Consider the following 19832-nt stretch of genomic DNA (forward strand, 5'->3'; position numbering starts at 1 on the left):
TCTTTAGGAAAAAAGGAGCTATTGTTGAAGTACTTTTTTTGTTTCGCTGTTATTTTGCAGTACTAGGATTTTCTCGATTATTTTTGTCTTTTCTGTTTCTTCTGCCTTATTTTTGTTTTACTTTTTCTTTTTTACAGAGACCTACAACAAAAGGTATGTCGTTAAAAAAAAAAAAATTTGTGGCTTGTGTATTAGCAAATTTGCAGTTGCACACGCATTCATGAGGCGTATGAACATATATACACATATATGTAGTTATATGTACATACAGACATATATAAGTAGTTATTTGCGCATATATACATACGTAAGTAGTTATATGCACATAAATGTATGTATATATTTGTGAATATATGAACATATTTATGCATATATGTAGGAAGCTGTGTGTAAGCCCCTTGACGTAAAGAGAGATCGCAAAGTAAACCTTCCCCCACCCCCCCCAAACGCTCAATTGTGAAGGCGTTATAAAAAAAAAAAAGGAGAGAAAAGAGAGAAAAGAGAGAAAAGAAAGAGAGAAAAGAGAGAAAAGAAAAAAAAAGAAAAATTCAAGTTCAATTCAAGTTCAATTCAAGTTTAAAAAGGGGTCACTTTTTTTAAAAAAGATTGACAAATATGCAATCGTGCATTTCGCTTTGTTCTGTTGAGCATATTACAATGCAGCATGGTTAATTTGTATATATTTGTGTATATATATATATGTGTGTATATATATAGGTGTGTATATATATATGTGTGTATATATATATATATGTGTATATATATAGGTGTGTATATGTATAGGTGTGTATATATATATATGTGTATATATATAGGTGTGTATATAGGTGTGTATATATATAGGTGTGTATATATATAGGGTGTATATGTATAGGTGTGTATATATATAGGTGTGTATATACATAGGTGTGTATATGTATAGGTGTGTATATATATATGTGTGTATATATATAGGTGTGTATATGTATAGGTGTGTATATATATAGGTGTGCATATATATATGTGTGTATATATATTTGTGTATGCATACATTTATATAAATAAATATACGTATACAATTGCGTGCACGGTTTCGATTGGTACCTGACCTTCCAGCGATTTTAGAAATATTCGAAAATGTCGTAAAAAGATTTATTCATGTAAAACATGCATGTAAATATATATGTACGTACATGTAATATTCAAACGAAATAAATTTCCACTTCTAGAAGAAATGTTTTGCCTTTTACTGTATTCTTAGAAGTAATATTTTCAGTATTCTACTCTTTAAATTATATTTCACAACTAAAAAGAGGAAAGAAAAAAAAAAAAAAAAAAAAAAAGAAGAAAAAAAGTAAAATAAAATCTAATAATTTAATATCGTATAAAATCGATTGTCACAATGTAAAAAATGTGCTAAAAGATAATTCAAAAAAAAAAAAAAAATACAGCCCCGTGACGTGTTAAATTTACACATGCACATTTATGCATATATTATGTACATATGCATAATTGACTGAACTGTGCACTAACAGGTGTACGATAAAAATACTGAAATAAAGGTTCGCACTTTTGTCAAAAATAAAATAACACCCCTCCAAAAAGGATAAATAACCGAACGACTGAGCAGTCAAGCGGTTAAGCTACTGAACTGGACTATTGAACAACCAAACAACTGAGCGCCCGAACGAATGTGCAATAAATGATCATAATGATCTGTGCACCAAGTTAATATTCTTTTTCGTGTGTTAGACAATCATACTGAAATACTGTAACCGACTGAAGTTTTTTATTCATTGTTGTAATACGGTTGTTTCAACAAAATAAAAAAAGATAAATATATGTATTACATATATATATATATATATATATATGTAAAAACAGAACGATGAAATATTAACTCTCCTTTTTTTTTTTTTTTTTCTGAACACCAGGAAATTATTGCATTTTGGCTAGCTGTTGTCCTTTGAAAAATAGCCAAATTGTTTTAATGCATGTCAAAAGGTTTCACATATATTTCTATTCTGTCATTTTGTTTCTCGCCATTTTACAACCTCCTTATGTTTTTTCTCATAAATGACTAGAATGAAAATAATATTCACAGTGAAGACGTAATGTACGCACACAAAGCAGTCGCGCTTTTGTGGCATGAACACACGTAAATACGTGTAAAGGGGAATTTGTACATGTGTGTGTATGTTATGTACACATGTACGTATGTATTTTTTTATTTTTATTTTTTTAATTTAATAAAATATATACGATAACATGTAATGAGAGGGTAAAATTAATTAATGTACTGTTCATACATATTATGCATATTGCCCTTTGGCCGTATTTCTGATTTTTGATCGCTTCCTAGTATCATACTTTCTCCAATATGACACTTTAAATACATATTTATTCAGTTCAACTAATTTTTATAATATTCAAATATTTGCTAAGTACACTTAATATATTTTTCTTAAGATTTAATTTTGCAACGGAAAAAAATTGTAAAAATATTTATGTACATTAAATTTATTCTTACTAAAAAGGAGCGTCATAATAAAAATATGAACATTTTTTTTTTTTTTTTTCCTTTTTTCATATTTTAAAAAGAAGGTAATCCATAATAAAAATGCATTTTTTAATGGTAAAAAATTGATTATTTAGAGGAACAAATATTTTACTTATATTCGTAAATCGTACTTTTTCTTTTTTTTTTTTAAACATTTCATAGGAGAACAAATAATAAAAGTCTACTAATTCATTAATATGACTTGGTGAAGTGTCACACATTGTAATGTAATATATTATGACAGTGTTCATGTTTTTTTTTTTTTTTTTTTTTTTCTTACTCATAAAAGGTGAATAAACAAAAGAAGAGATAATCAATTACGTGTTTTGTGGCATTTCGTATATATTATAAAAAGTAAAGAAAAAGGGGTAAATATATAGTTGTCTTTTTATTTTATATATGTGTATATACATAAATGTATATATTATATATATATATATCATAGCGCATTATAATAATGTGTATGTTCTTAGTGTTAGTAAGAATAATGACAGTATTAATTAGCATTTAAAAGAAAAATAAAATAAATAATTCAGATATGTTACTCTAATCCACAAAGTAAAAAAGAAAATATTGCATTAATTGCATTTTATATACGATAATAAATAAACATAATGTGTTTAATGAAAAAAGAGTTATGTGAAAAAGGGCCCAGCTAAACAGAGTACACTTGCACACAGGTGTACATATATACATTGTACGAATATATTTATGTGTACATGTATGTATATATGTATGTACATACGTATGTATAACGTACAGGTAAAACAAAACCGCGTACAAATTAAACAAACCAAAGATCGAGTCATATTACTAGTCATAATAAATCATTAATGGGGAAAAAACAAAATACAAATAGCAAATAAAAAAAATGCGCAACAAATTATCATCTATTTGTTTAGATAGTGCTTAACAAAATGAATACAAAATTATATATAGATCCGTTGCACAGTTAATATAATATGTCTACGCCTTTATATGTGGGAGTAATTTACAGCTGTCTTTTTTCAAATAGAAAGAAGTACACACATGTACAACACACAGAAACTATGCAGCACGTGTGAACGAAGCAGTTGTGTGTAAAACGTAACAAAGGGTATGTATTTTGACATATGATTTTATTTGAACAACGTCTGAACATTATTCTCCAATAAAAATTATCTCTACGTTTATTTTGATGTTGTATTATATAAATACATACACATGCATTTATATATATATATATATATATATATGCATGTGTTCATGTACCATTCATCATATAGTATTCCTTTAAATTTAAGATGTTCACTTCATTGTTATATCATTTTAATTCTTTATAAAAAAGCGAACCCCCATTATAACTACATGATGTGATATAAATGTAATATACATTTTTATAACAAGCAAAATTTTGCGCACTGGTTGAAAATGTTTTCTAAGTCGTACACAAATTTTCAAGCAGATGGGGAAAATACCTTTCATTCTTTCTATTTCTTTCGTCGGTATTTTGATAAAATGAGTACAAATATAGGTACATATGCACGTATATATGCGTATATGTATATGCACACATATATCATTTCCTCTCATTTTTGGAGGTGCCACGTTTAATAGTAGTCATCTTATTGGGTTATCCTTGCACTGATAACTGAACTTGATTTTACAAAAATAGCTGGAAAAATGAACTTCATTCTATGGAAAAAAAATTAAAAAAAAAAAAAAAAAAAAACTAGACGAAAATAAACGAAAAGAACTGAAGAAAAAAATTATGAATATAACAATGACAGACAACCTACATGTACAATTCGCATATAACATTTATATATGCTCAATAATACATATCACAACGCAATTTAAAATGAATAAATAAATAAATATATAATATATATATACATATTATATACTTTTCTACAAATATACAAGGTCAAATTTTTTTCAAAGGGTGTATTTATTATTAACCCTTTTCACTTTTAAAAATTATTTTTTATTTTCTTTTTTTTGTGCTCTAATACATTTTAGTAGACTCGTTGGCTAAATTAAATAAAACTGAGAGGTCAAGAAGGAAAAGCACCAAGAGTCAGGAAAAATTGGATCATATGTGAACATATATATATATATATATATATATATACAAATATATGCGTACATTAACGTACATATCTATGCTATTATGTACATGCTGTATGCGTACACGCGTGTATGATCGTTATTATCAATCGATTTGGTAAGAGAGAAAAAGTGTAAAAGGGGAAGAGTGAAGGCGCAAAAAAGTATGTGGAGTAATAAAAAATAAAATAATAAAATAATAAAATAAATAAAATAAAACAAAATGAAATAACATATGTGAAATAAAAATATAAAAATATAAAAGAAGTGAAGTAAAGAAATAAATACTATAATATGTATATGTGCATATACATATGTACTTATATATATAAATAAAGGAACAAAATGAGAAATTAAACGAAGTAAAATAGGAACAAGAGGCGCTTAAACGGGATAAAGGAAAACCAATTTAATTAAGTCAACGAATGAGCACATTTGGAAAATTTGGGGAGAAAAAATTTAGGAGCATATAAGAACGTATTTTTTTTTTTTTTTTAGCGCATAATATTATAGTTAAAATGTAAGAATATGCTTAAGTTGTACATATACTTTTTTTTCGCAGTATTTTTAAAAGAGTGGGAAATACTCAGCGGGGTAAGTGTAAGTCGAAAGCAATACCATTCGGTTAGTCATTTGAGGGAGGTTCAAGGAGAAAAAATCTCACATAGGGGCTACTCGCACAGGGACCACTCACATAGAAGTGTATCACATAATGACTGTTCACTTAGATGTGTATCAATTATCAAGGGGAGGAAGGTATTCTTACCCTTTAAGGCCCATATCAGTGCGCATAAAGACGGGGATCAGAGCAATGTTTGTTATAAAGGTAGAAAAAGCTGTAAATCGAAGGGGAAAAAGAATATATATTACCATTTCAATAAAAGAAAATTGGTTAGCATACCAAAAGTAAAAAAAAAAAAAAAAAAAAAGGATTTTCTTCTTTCTTTTTTATTATTATCGGGAATAATATGTCTAGTTGTAAAACTATAAAAAGCTATGGTGAAGTAAAAAAAAGAAAAAAACTTTGTGTTTTAAATGATGAACTAGAAGAAGCAAAAGATTATGAACAAGAAGACTTAGACCCCGAATTACATGATAGCTTACGTGGGTGTATTGAAAATGATATGAAAAACATTTATTTTGATGGGCTGACAGAATGTGATCAAAATGATTACAGTGCTGATGAAGATAATTTTGATAAAGATGATTTAAGTGAAGAAACGAAAAGAAAGAAATATTATGTATATGGAAGAAATTTTAGTGATAAAGATTTTGACTCTGAACATGTTCATAAATATTATCAACATTTGCCTATATATTTTGATAACCCAAATGTAGGCTCCACTAGTAATTTTAAAAAAATGTATGAATCAAATAAAATTGAAAATTTAGAAAGAAATATAAGAGAAGAAGATTTATATTATCCTTCAGTACCAATTAACTGGAAATTATATGTTTGTCTATTTTTTGATAAAAAATATAATTATGAAAATGAGGAAGAAAAAAATATATATGATCGATTTAATAAAAATATACGGCATAAATATGTCTTAGAGTTCTTATCATGGGTCAAGTTATCAACAAGGATATATCAAAATACTTCAAAAATATTGATGCTATTTAACTTAAAAAAAAATAATAATATATATGGTAATATACTTTTTTTTACTTCATTGAATTTACATTATGCTAATATGTTTATGAAATCAAATCCGTATATAAAACTAGGATTATGTGAAGAATTATATTTGTATTCGTATGAAAGTAATAATGACCATTTTCTCCTAGGTAATTTTCCTAATCTCTTTTTGCAAAAAAATTATTTATTTATAAAATTTTTTAATCCTCAAAAATTAAAGGAAATCAATTCTTTATATGAAAAGCATATGAGGTTTTACATAACATCCAATATGATTTTTAAACTGGGTATATTGAAAAAAGTACACAAGGACAATTTGAAGGATATATTTTTGACTACTCATCAGTACTTGCCAATAACCGAGGATCAGACGAAGAGTATTCTATCCAAGTTTAACGCGGAATTTGAGCTCCTGGAGCGGTGCACAGCTGTTCAGCTAGACGAACACTGCCGGATAAGGAGCATCACCGGGGCAGGCGAAAGGGATGGTATCAGTGGTAGCGGTAGTACTAGCAGTTGGGATAGCACTAACAGTAGTAGCAGATGTAGTGGTAAAAGTGAGCATCTCCCGAATGATACCGAAGAGGGGGAAAACCAAGAAAGGTATAACTCTAGCTGCGTAGCAGAACTGAACATAGTAAATTGCCGAGATGAAGAAGAAGCGCAGGAATTTTTGGAAAAGGACCCATACACAAGATGCTGCTTCTATGAGAGTATTTTTTTTTCCGAAGTGCGTGAAGTAGTTCCACATATAAAATATGGAGAAGGGTATATGCCGAAAATGATGAATCCAAATTTAAAATATAAGTATGAACTTGACACCAACTTGAACCCAACAGAATGTTTAGAGGATAAACCGGAGTATTTAGAGAATAGAAGTATGGCAGAAAAAAAATTAGCTAATCATGAGAAAGTGGATTTTGATATACTTGATACATTCATTAAGTTAAAATATACCAATAAAGAAGTCGAGTATGAACACTGGGATGTGAAGGAATCCGACACAGGTGTGAATGGAAAATTTCATGCGAATTGTGCACTAGATATGGCAGAAATGGAAAAAAAAAATTTGTACATATCGGAAAAATCGCTACAAGGGGGTATTCTTGAAAAAAGGCGAAGAGGAACTGCAAGCGAAATGGATAGAATGGACACAATGGATAGAAGCGATGGAAATGATAGGAGAAGTCGAAGTGGACGTAGCTCCGGCGCGAAAGTATGCAGGGTAAAAATTGTTGACTATGATAACGACTACATTGATTACATTTGCAATGTGCAGCGAAACAAGATATTGTACGTAAAGAAAAATGGAAAAGACAAGGAAACAACGTATACAGACTCGAAAAGTGCATTAGGTAGTAACAAGTCGAACAACATATATGATATATTGAGAGAAGATATGAAAAACCCGAACATATATAAGAAAAAAGACATCCTATTAATAGATAACACATTGCAGTTTTTTGATCATTTTTTTTTTAAAGATTACTTGTCTGGTTTTGTTTACATTTCTCTACCTCCAGGGGAATATATTGAAGATGCATATTTAATAAAAGATGAAAAAAATTATGATTTCACTATGTTTAATAATTCCTTAGCTACTCAAGATGATTTTTTAAAAAGACAAAATTATCAACCCAGGTTTTTAAAAGGAATATGGTTAAAAAAGGAGCAATCAAAAATTCTTTTTTATGATAAACAGAACAATGCTTTACTCTTTGGAACTGGAATTGACAAAACTTTTTCATGGGACAAACAAGTTGATGATCGTGTTATGAAGAGAGCTTTAATTAATATGGAAATAGCTATGGAAAAAATTAGAAAAGGTAGTTCCATTATACAAGATGATATTACTGTTCATCAGGAAACAGATCGAACAATTAAGGAGTACACGGATGAGTACACCTCTGTTCAAAAAAGGTTTACATCCATTCACAATCATTTGAAATCCTCTGAAGGTTACCCCGACTTGAAACCCCCCCCGGGTATGACTTCGCATACGTGAAGGGTTCACATTTTCGTTCCTTCGATAAACTTCTTCAACAGTGGAATATCTCCTTTCCTCACTTCAAGCATGCATGTATATACATATGTACATATACGAATATATATATGTACATATATGAATATATATATATATATATATATATATATATATATATATATATATATATATATATATATGTATGTATATATGTATGTATGGATCTGTTCACATTTCTTTATTTTGCAGGCCTTGAATATTTAAACCCACACATTTGGGAAAAGACAACAGATGAGCACAAGAAGTTAATGCTAGATAAAGAAAGAGTCCAAAAACTACATTCGAAATTTTTAAAAAAACTGGAGTTGTATAAAGCTTCAGTGGATGACGATCCTTTTATTCAAAAGGCGCCATCAGAAAGTGATATTCTGAGTCATTCGGACAAAGTGGAAATTCATTTTCTGTGATATGGAGAAAATTGTCTTTTGCCATCCATATATATATTTGTTTTCTTTTTTTTTTTGTCAAATTTAGGCAAACTGCTATATATATATATATATATATATATATATATATTTTTTAGTAGTAGTTAAAGATGCGTTTTTTCATTAAAGCGAGTGGAAAAAAGGAAACAAAAAAAAAAAAAAAAAGAAAAAAAAAAGAAAAAAAAAAAAAAGAAAAAAGAGAAAAAAAAGAAGATCAACGTAGAAATAAGCATAATTGGTAAAACTTCTTATAACTGCATGAAATTACGTAGAAAGGAATAATGCGTAATTAACATATGTGCATAAAGCAGCAGTATACACATGTACGTACGCAAAAATGCAGCAAAATCGAAGCAATATCAAAGCCGCAGTTTTATGTAACACCCCGACATGGTCTGTACATCTTCCTATAAACTTTAGGAATATCTGGGAAAGTCAAAATTTGTCAAAAGCAGGTTACCCTCCCCCAACTACACGTTCACAAGGTACCCACTACTAAGTGATGAATGTTTCTCTCAAAAATTTTTTGTATTTGAAAAATTGAATTCTGCGTTTGCTTAAAAAAGCTGATATAATTGAACAAGTTGAATAATTTATTATCTGTTTGTACGTGGTTCTTTTTACGTTGAAAAGTGCTATATATAGGTAGTAAGAAATTATGATAAAGGAATAATACTAAAAAGAAAAAGTGTATATTCATTGATAATAATGCTTGTGTATCAACCCAGTAGGGTTCACTCTTCTTATCATAATAAATATGAAAATCAGATAAATATTTCTGCGCATGATGTAATGTTGTTTGTATGAAATATTTAAAATTCTGTTCTAATCTTGGCATATCCATATGGTCTTTTAAAAATTTAAAATACATGTATAAATAATTTAAAAAACAATGTTTATTCATTATTAATATGCTATATTTCATTTGTGCTTCTAAATATTTTATTGTCTTCACATAAAAGTTTGTATTTCTAGCATTATGGTAATTATCATTTTTACCATTTTCTCCGTTTTTCTCATACATTTCTGAGAAGCTTAAATGGTCGAAGCAGTCATTACCCACAATGCTGAACGAATTCAAAACTGAGATGTGCTTCTTACCATTACCATCGATGTTACTATCATAGTTACTGCCACCACTATCATTATCGCCATTATTACCACCTCCATGCACTAACGTTCCCACTTTTCCTCTTTTACAGAGTGATGTATTATTAAAAAGCCTCATTTTGTTGTTATGTTTTTCTTCTCGTAAAAAGCAATTTTTACCTTTAAAAATGGCATGATTGTTTTTATTAATTTTGTTAATTTCCTTATATCTCTTCAACTTACGTTTTGGACTTCTCCTATCTGCTGATACTTTCTTTGTTCTTCTTATGTCTTTTATGTCTAGAACAACTCTCCTTTTTATCTTCGTTTTTGTCTTATTCTTCATCTTACTCACTCGCTTTTTTTTCTTTTTTCTTTCACTGTCATCTACATTAATACACTCCTTTTCAAATTTTAATAGCTTTTCTATATCATAATCGTATACGTTAAAAAAGCTTCTGTACGAGTAAAAGTTCTTCATACCCCTCTTTTGAATCTTGTGCAAATCATCACAAACGCGCATGTTATTGTTGTAGTTACTGTTAGGAGTGTATGACTCTTTGTGTACATATCTACATAGCATAACTCCCCTCTTTTCATCATCCTTACTTCTACCTGCTTTTTCCTCCTCTTCATCTTCATCTGTATCTGTATCAGTAATTTCTATATCACAGTATAAAGATTTACTATAATACATGTTGTCTATGCGACATATTAGTGTAACACCATTATTTTCATATACTTCTTCATTTAAAGTAATTCCGAATGGGCTTTCATATGTACTTTTCTCTTTACAATTATTTCCTCGTGTTCCCTTGTTCATTAAATTCCTTCGAAACATGAATATCATTCCATTTTTAAAAAAAATATATATATACATGTAACTGTAGAAGAAGTACCTTTTCCGGTATATGAAATCGTAAAGCAAATCGTACCCACAGATGTTTCCCAAGAAGACTCCGTCCACGTAGTTCTTCTCGCTTATACCGCTTATACCGCTTATACCGCTTATACCGCTTATGCCGCTTATACCGCTTATGCCGCTTATACCGCTTATACCGCTTATACCACTTCTTCTCTTGTTGTTATTCCTACCGTTTTCCCTTTTTTCTTGTTGTTCTATTTTTTTTAATTTTTTTAATTTTTTTTTTTTTTTTTCTAGCGAATTTCTGCTCTTTCTTCCCTTTAAAGGATTCATACAATCACTTGGAGAGTGCAACAATTCGCTAGGATTATATGAAGTAAATTCTTCCTCCTTCTTTATTTCTATGTTACTCTGAATAGAAGAAGTAAAATTCCTTTGTGTGCCTTTTGCCCCTACTACTGGTTCCTCTCCCTCCCCCACTGCTGCTTCATCACCTACGGGAAAATTTCCCCCTACTGTTCCTTCTTTCCCTGCTACTGTTCCTTCTTTCCCTGCTACTGTTCCTTCTTTCCCTGCTACTGTTCCTTCTTTCCCTGCTACTGTTCCTTCTTTCCCTGCTACTGTTCCTTCTTTCCCTGCTACTGTTCCTTCTTTCCCTGCTACTGTTCCTTCTTTCTCTGCTACTGTTCCTTCTTTCTCTGCTACTATTCCTTCTTTCTCTGCTACAGTTTCTTGTTCCTTTGTTTCTGTTTTTTCTCCCCCCATTACAGTTTCAAACCCTAGGGAAAAACTTTGCCCTACTATTGGTTCTTCTTTCCATACTGTTGTTCCTCCTCCGTGCCCTTTTGTCCTTTCACTGATCAATCTCTTTCCCTTTTTCTTTTTTCGTGCAGAATTTTTCAAGATACCTCTTTTTTCAACAGTAACTTCAGATTCATCATTAATAAAATTAAAATGATCATAGAAGGTTATATTTTGTATTAGCAATTTTATATCTGCTTCGTCCTGTCCGTCGTCCTGCTCGTCATACTGCTCATCATTATGTTCTCCCTCCTTCGCTCTGCTCACGAACCTCCCCTTTGGATGCTGAGCACGCTTCTCCCTCTTTGCATTTGTCAAAAGTTGCTTTATTTCTCTTTTTCTCTGCATAATGACTTCTTTTTCATAATTTTTTATAAATTTTTTTTTTCTTTTTTCATCCACATTGATGAAATTATCATTACGTATTTTCTCTACGATACTCATCTTAATGCTTTCTACATCTGTGTCTAATTTAGATATATCAAAGAAGTATAACAGTGAAACATTACAGTAGTTGAGTAGTTGATATACATAAAATAGCTCATTATTATGTGTATAAAGAAAGGTATACACATTCTTGTCGATGTCGAAACGTTTTATTATTCGAATATCATACACCTTAGTAAGGGGTAGTACATAATCCTGTACAAGTAGTTTACTCTCTATATTAAATATATTCAATAAATAATAATTATATTTAAAACTTATCACAAAAAGGTACGTGTCGAAAAATAAATGTTTAACCATCTTTCCAGATAGCTCGTCCTCCCACAACAGGTACAAACATTTCCTGCTAAACAAGTTCTTATAATCATCATAGCTATGGTTAATGCGACCACTGTAACAGCGGTAGTTACTACGATCATTGTAATCCTTGCGAGTGTAGTTACCATCATAACTAATACCACTATTATCATTTCTCACTCCAATATTGCGCAGACAAGTAACAGTACAATTTTCACCTCTGTTGTCGAAAAAAAAAATTTTGTCCATGTATTTTTCAAAATATACATTATTATCAATGAAAGGAAAGCCTTTCCCCCCCTCTATATTTTTTATTCCCTTACCATTAGAATTATTGTCGTAGTAGTTGTCCTTCATCAAGTTGTTTGCATTACCCGAATTGTAGAAATCAACGAAATTTACATCATCATCATTATCATTATCATGATAATTATTACCATTGTAATTACAATTACTGACACCATTACCATCACTATCACTACCATGCATCGAGTTACTCTTCTTGAAAAATTTGGTTGATTCAATGTTTTTTTTATTTTTATAGGTATTGTTCAATTTATTCTTCCTCAACTTCGAGTTAATCCAGCTTTTGTGAGAATTATTACGCGGATTGTTGCACTGATCATTACACATATTGTTGATCACATTATTGCGCATATCCTCGTAGTGCTCCTTTTTCACATCAAGGAGCATCCTATCGTCTTCATCTAACGGACGATCATCTGTCAGGTGATAATATTCTTCTCTATCCATACGATCTATACCATCTGCATTCATTTCGTATTCTCTTCCTTGGTGTCTACTTCCTTGATAATTTGTCATCTCCTCCACTTCATACCGATAGTCTTTCATACTTTCAAACCCTCCATATATCCCCTCCTCCTCCTGTTCTATCGTCCCATTTTCTTCCATTCCTTCTTCTATAAATTGTTCAAACCCGTCTTGAGTCCATTGCTCATCCTCCGCTTCGTTCTCGTTCTCGTTTTCGTTTTCTTCTTCGTTTTCTTCTTCGTTTTCTTCCTCATTTTCTTCCTCATTTTCTTCTTCATTTTCTCCTTCATTTTCTTGTTCTCCTTCCTGTTCTTCTTCTAGTTCTTCTACCGGATCCACTCCTTGTATAATTTCCTCGTTATCCCTCTCATCCTCTTCTTCCTCGTCATATGCGTATATATTTCCCTCTTCAATCTTCTTGATCATATATTTTTTCACTCGTTCCGCATCAGACGCATATGCCGCTGTACCCACTGCACCCTCATTTTTCTCCTTATCTTTCTTAACAAACACGTTAACAACCTTCTGATCGCGGTTTATACTTGAAAAGTGTATTTCTGTTTTTCCCTTTTTCATTGGAGTTCCCTTTTTAGACATATCTTGCGCATCGAACACACTCTCACTCTGGAAAATTCTTTTGTTCATTTTCTTTTTTTTTCTTATCACGTTACTGTCATAGTTATTTCCATGGTTACTACTTCTGTTATTAATATTTTTACTATCACTAATACAGTTACTTTTATTGCTATTTCTGTTAGTACTTCCTTCTATTGTTATCTGTTTACCGTCCTCTTCCCTATTATTATTTTTTACTGAATTCATGAAGTCTTTTTCTATCTTAACATTCGCTTTAGTCAAATTTTTACTCTTTCCATGTTTAGCACACGGATCGTTTATACTTTCGTTCGCATAATTCTTCAAAATACCATTTGATTTCGTCAACTCGATGTTGTTCACTTCATTTGAGGAGAATGAATTGTTATTCTTATTTTTCTTTTTATTTTCATTATGTATACTTTTCTTTTGACAATCTTTTTGTGTCTCTTTTTGAAGCTCTTTTTTTTTCTTTAAATTATTTGAATTTAAATCATCTTTATTTTTTTTTGATACATTTTTAGTGCCTTGCTCTACCTCATTATCTTTCTCATCGAACGGATTACACAGTTCCGCATGTGGATTGAAATTTTCCCATTCCATATCTGAGTTGTTCGTATGTTTATTCTTCTTCGGGCTTTTTTTGTTCTTCTTTCTTTGTTCTTTATTCGTGTGTTTGTTTCGGTCCTTTTTCGACACCTTCTTTTTTTCTTTCCTTTTTCCTCCCCTCTCAACCGTATTTTCGTCCTTATTATCCTCCTTATTCTCTCCCTTAATTTGCGCTTCTTTTACCATTTCCTTTTCCCCCTCCTTCCCCGATTCTTTAATTTCATCCCTTACAAGTTCCTGTACATGTTCCTCATTCCTTTCCTTCTTTTCCTTTCGCTTCCCCTCTTTCTTGTCTTTTCGCTTCACTTCTTTCTTATCATTTTGTTTCCCTTCTCTCTTGTCATTTGCCTTTTCGTCTTTTCCTGCATCCTTCTCTGCATCCTTTTTTTCCCCCTTGTTATCTCTCTTTTTTGATTCCCCCTTCGTACTTTTTTTGTCGTCCTTTTTCTTATCCTTTTTTGTGCTTTTCTTACCCTCTTTTTTCTCATTAGAACTAATTTTTCTATTTTTTTTTTTTTTTTGCTATCTATTTGAATGTTTATATTTCCAATACCCGTAGTACCAGCTGACGTTTTTTCATTAATAAAATTAGAACTCTCATTAAATTTACTTATTTCTATTTCTTTATTGTGTTCCATATGCTGAAATTTACAAATACCGTCATTTATTATTGGTATTGTAGCAACATCGTAGTTTTCCTTATTATAATTATTCCTTATTATATCCAGAATTTTCACGTTAATATTTTTATTTTCGTCTTCGGACAAGTCTTCCACGTGCAGGGGATTCGGTGGGGAGTACCCCTCATTGCGATCTACACTTCGATTATTATTATTGCTGTTCATATTACTGCTGTTGTGACTGTCAACATTGCTACTGTTGTTGCTGCTTTTATTACTACTGACACTACCACTGGCATTACCGCTGCTATTATTTTCACTATTACAGAGTTCATTGTTAACATGGCATAACTCCTTCTTATCACTACTGCCATTATTGCAATCGCTTATATTTTGACTGTTCATTACGCTGATTTTTTTGTTATCATCAATATGTTTCTCCAAATTTATGTTTTTCTTCGCACTGTTATTGGCACCGTTATTGACACCGTTATTGGCACCGTTATTGACACCGCTATTTGCACCGCTATTGACACCGCTATTTGCACCGCTACTGGCACCGTTATTGGCACCGCTATTTGCACCGCTATTGACACCGCTATTTGCACCGCTATTAGTGGTATCATCTTTATCGTCATTCTTTCTTTTACGTATTTTCTTACTTGTCTTACTTTTTCGTTTGTCGTTGTCACTCTTATTGGACGCATCGTCCTCCTCACTGCCACCATGATCATTTTCCTCGTCCTTTTTATCATCATCATCGTTATTACCATCGTTATTACCATTGTTATTATCATTGTTATTATCATTGTTATTACCGTCGTTATTACCGTCGTTATTACCATTGTTATTACCATCGTTATTACCGTCGTTATTACCGTCGTTATTACCGTCGTTATTACCATCGTTATTACCATCGTTATTACCATCGTTATTACCATCGTTATTACCATTGTTATTACCATTGTTATTACCATTGTTATTACCATCGTTATTACCGCCGTTATTATCGTTGTTCTTACTGCTGTTATCACCCTTGTTATCGTCATCATTTCCCTTGTCATTGCTGGCATTTTTCGAGCCTGTCTCCACACCGTCTTTCCCTTCTCCATTTCCACACCCATCACTTCCCTCAACACATACCCTCTTGTAGCTGTCACAACCTCCTTTTATTTCACTCATAGAAAAGTAAACACTTTGTCTATCACATGGATCGTTAATCGCACTGATGAATGAGTAATAATCATATGCTGCGATAAAATTCAAATTACTACCACTTTTTTTGTAGTGACAAATAAATTTTAAGTATACACACTCTTCACAGATACAATGAAGTCTTTTTATTACAAAATCGATTATTTTAAAAATAATGCATACGATGGAGTTCACGACAAAAGAAACATTATGCATGCCTACTTGCAACTCCCTGCAGTTTTTTCCCTTTTTCATAAAGAAAAGGGGGAAAAAGCTGTATGTTTCCCTGGTACTGTTATCGCTGTTATTGCCATTACCGTAGTTATAGCCATTATAACCACCGCTACTTATACCGTCCTTTGCACTGCTACAGTAACTGCTTTCTCTATCGCTATCACTATTTTTATCATTATTACTCACACTGCTGCAGCTGCCTCTATAGCTATCTCTATTACTATTACTATTACTATTAATATTACTATTACTATTAATATTACTATTACTATTAATATTACTATTACTATTAATATTTCTATTACTATTTGTGCCATATCCACAGTTGCTCCTAACAGCACATCTGGTGCTGTTTCCATTTGCACTGTCAGAGCTACTAGTACGGAATGGGTGTATGGTGCAGCTGAGGATGTGTATGATCTCATGCGATTTCGTATTTTCTATTATATTGCCATAATCATCATATAAGTACTTAATCTTTGGAGTTATTCTGTTTTTCACTTTTTTGTCTACTACTTTATCTTTTATTTGTTTATTATCCTTTTTTACAATTTTTTCATCTATTTCCTTTTCCTCTTTATTAATATCTATTGCTATTTCATTAACTTCTAAATGTACATTATGATAAAAGGGTTTTAAATTAATTTTATTTATATTTATTTGTACAATGTACACTGACCCGTTGGACGCTCCGATAACTAATTGGTCATAATTGTCTGACCAGCTTAAATCAACTGCACACGTTTGTTCTTCTAATAAATTTTGAATAATTAAAAAACATTTTGCATATTTATTTATTCTTTTTTTTTTTTTTGAATCTAGCTTTTTATTTCTTTCAAATGAAAGATTTACTGTGTTTTTTTTAAACTCAGAATGGTCATTAACAATATGTATAGCTTTTTTTATCCTTTTTAGGAAAATTTTCCATAAGGATATAACTCCATTATCACTACATTGACAGTATAAACTGTACAATTTATTCTTTTTAACATCTACAAATACTCTCTGCCCTATTTTTGCTACTCTTATGCAACTCCCATGTCCATCTAAAAATAGTCTATTTTTGTTTATTTGCTCATTGTTATCTATTTTTAATAATATTCCACAATTTCTTCCATTGTTCGGTATGTGTGTAATAGTGGCATATTTACCAAAACTATCAAAATAAATATGACGAATAGTTGGTGTGTCAATATTTTTATATTTCTTGTTCATATTTTCTTCATACATATATTCAAAATATTCTCTTGCTATATTTTGTGAAGCTGGAAAATCATTTTGCATTGATGTTATACATTCATAGGATTGCGAAGAATTATTTTCATTGTGATCATAACTTTTTTTATTTTGTATTATGCATAAATTATTATTGCCTTGTTCAGGATAAATATTTATTTTTTTCCACAAGCACATAATATTATCACTACTTTGAGCAATTATTGAATTATTTGTTGGATGAAAAGAAACTCCTTTTATATTTTCTGTAGTCCCTTTAACAAACAATTTATGAGATATATACGATTTTTTTAAATTACAAATGTAGACTACTCCTTTTGAAACTCCACACACCACATGTTCATTATCGCGTGACCAGGCAAGGTCGAAAATTTCTCCATTCTCATGTATTTTTATGCACCTCGTCATTTTCCATTCTTCCTTATTATAACTATTCAATGAATTGCACAACACATTTGTAGTGCTCTGCTTAACAATATTGTTATTGCTATCTTTTATTATAGCATTATTTTTTATTTCTTCTATATTCTTTTTAATGGTATTTTTATTTATATCCAATTCATAACATACTAATGTTCCCCCACTATCACAGCTAGCCAAAAATTGACCATTAAAACTCCACCTGATCGTGTTAATGTAAACTAATTTATGATCATTACTTATGAACAAAAGCTCAATTTTTATTTTACTGTTTTTTAAATTTGTATCATACAAAGGAATATGATAAATTTTTATTTGATGAAGGCTGGAAATAGCCAATCTATTTAAATTAGTACATGGTTGAAAGTCTAGGCTTGTGATCTTTTCATTTTCCGAATTTAAATTCAATTTTTCAATATACATTTTGTGAGTTCAGAGGGAAAAAAGAAAAAAAAAAAAAAAAGGGAGGCAACTGTTCAGAAGAGTTGCTTACTTTTTTGTGGCAAACTCTATTTACATAAAAAAAAAAAAAAAAAAAAAATCAAGCATAGGTTGTTAAGCAATACGTTTGTACATAAATGTATATATACATATACATATATCAATTGTATATATACGTTTTTATGTACATATATATATATATGCATATACGCACATAAATACAGTGCGCGCATGTTTTACATTCTTGTATATACTTACAAACATATATATATATATATATATATATACATGCCCCAATACATGCATAAATAATAAATACATACATGCATAAATGCATACATAAATACATACACATAACATACAAACATAAATAAATGCATGAATAAAAATATACTTAAACACGCGCATAAATACTTTCACAAATATATGCATTCATTCGAAAGGATATGTGCATATAACGAGTATACTTCTCAAAAACTAAAGAATTCTTCGCTTGAAAAAAAAAAATAAATAAATAAAATAAAAGGAAAAAAGGGGAAAAAAAGTGAACGAAATAAAATGTTACAAGCTTTAAAAAATAAAATAAAATAACAGTGCTAATAATAAGGATAATAATGGAAACAACGAAACTAATGATAATGATAATGCCGATATGACGATATGATGGTAATTACGATAACGATGGAAATTGTAAAGAAGCCTTTAATTTTAAATTAAAAAAAAAAAAAATTTCTTCCATTTCGTCAACACTGTTTTTAAAAAAGAAGAGCCAAAATAGCTTTTTTTTTTTTTTGGCGTGCTTTCCTGCACATTTACAATTACATAGTGAGCGTCCATTTGGTTTACGTTTTTGTATGTATGCACATATATATATATATATATATATATATATATATATATATATATATATATATATATATATATATATATATATGTAAGCTTATACATATGTATGTGTACACGTATAGCACGCGTCCTAAGTACATTACTATTAAATGCATATGCACACTTCTTGACTTAGAAGTCATATTATAATTTATACTCATATATATGACACATGTTTAAAAATTCCTGTAGATTAGCATATAAATTGTAATATAGTTTTGACTAGTTCTGCTACACTACTTAACTCTCCTCTGGTTTAAGTAATATCATGTATTCTTAAAAATTAAAAGCCCAAAATGGTAACTGTGTTATCCTTTTAAAGATATTACAATATGTACGTATGCATGTAATTATATATATATATATATATATATATATATATATATTTTTTTTTTTTTTTTTTTTTTTTTTTTTTTTTTTTGTAAGAAGGAATACTTAGCAAGTTGAGCACCTATTTTAACTTTACTCATTGCTATTATTCTTTTATTGCGTTTTACTGGGTGTTACTAGGTTTTATTTTAATTTTTTTATTTTATTATATTTGTTCATGCTTTGCTATGTTTTACCATGCTTCATATCATGCTATTTTCTATT

General features: G+C 30.1%; 2 protein-coding genes across 2 annotated transcripts; one reads left to right on the top strand and one right to left on the bottom strand.

Moving 5' to 3' along the window:
• Positions 1-5595: 5595 nt before the first annotated feature.
• PmUG01_14063000 (conserved Plasmodium protein, unknown function) lies at positions 5596-8717 on the top strand (the record flags this gene model as incomplete). Its single annotated transcript, XM_029008211.1, has 2 exons — positions 5596-8224; positions 8500-8717. 2 exons carry the CDS (start codon positions 5596-5598, stop codon positions 8715-8717), a joined length of 2847 nt encoding a protein of 948 aa, XP_028864523.1.
• Positions 8718-9213: 496 nt separating this feature from the next.
• PmUG01_14063100 (WD repeat-containing protein, putative) lies at positions 9214-18335 on the bottom strand (the record flags this gene model as incomplete). The annotated part of the gene is made up of 2 exons (XM_029008212.1): positions 9214-14628; positions 14682-18335. The coding sequence occupies 2 exons, from the start codon at positions 18333-18335 to the stop codon at positions 9214-9216; spliced, it is 9069 nt and encodes a 3022-aa protein (XP_028864524.1).
• Between the last annotated feature and the right edge of the window lie 1497 nt (positions 18336-19832).

The sequence above is a fragment of the Plasmodium malariae genome (assembly GCF_900090045.1).
Source record: "Plasmodium malariae genome assembly, chromosome: 14".
NCBI classification, from domain to species: Eukaryota; Apicomplexa; class Aconoidasida; order Haemosporida; family Plasmodiidae; genus Plasmodium; species Plasmodium malariae.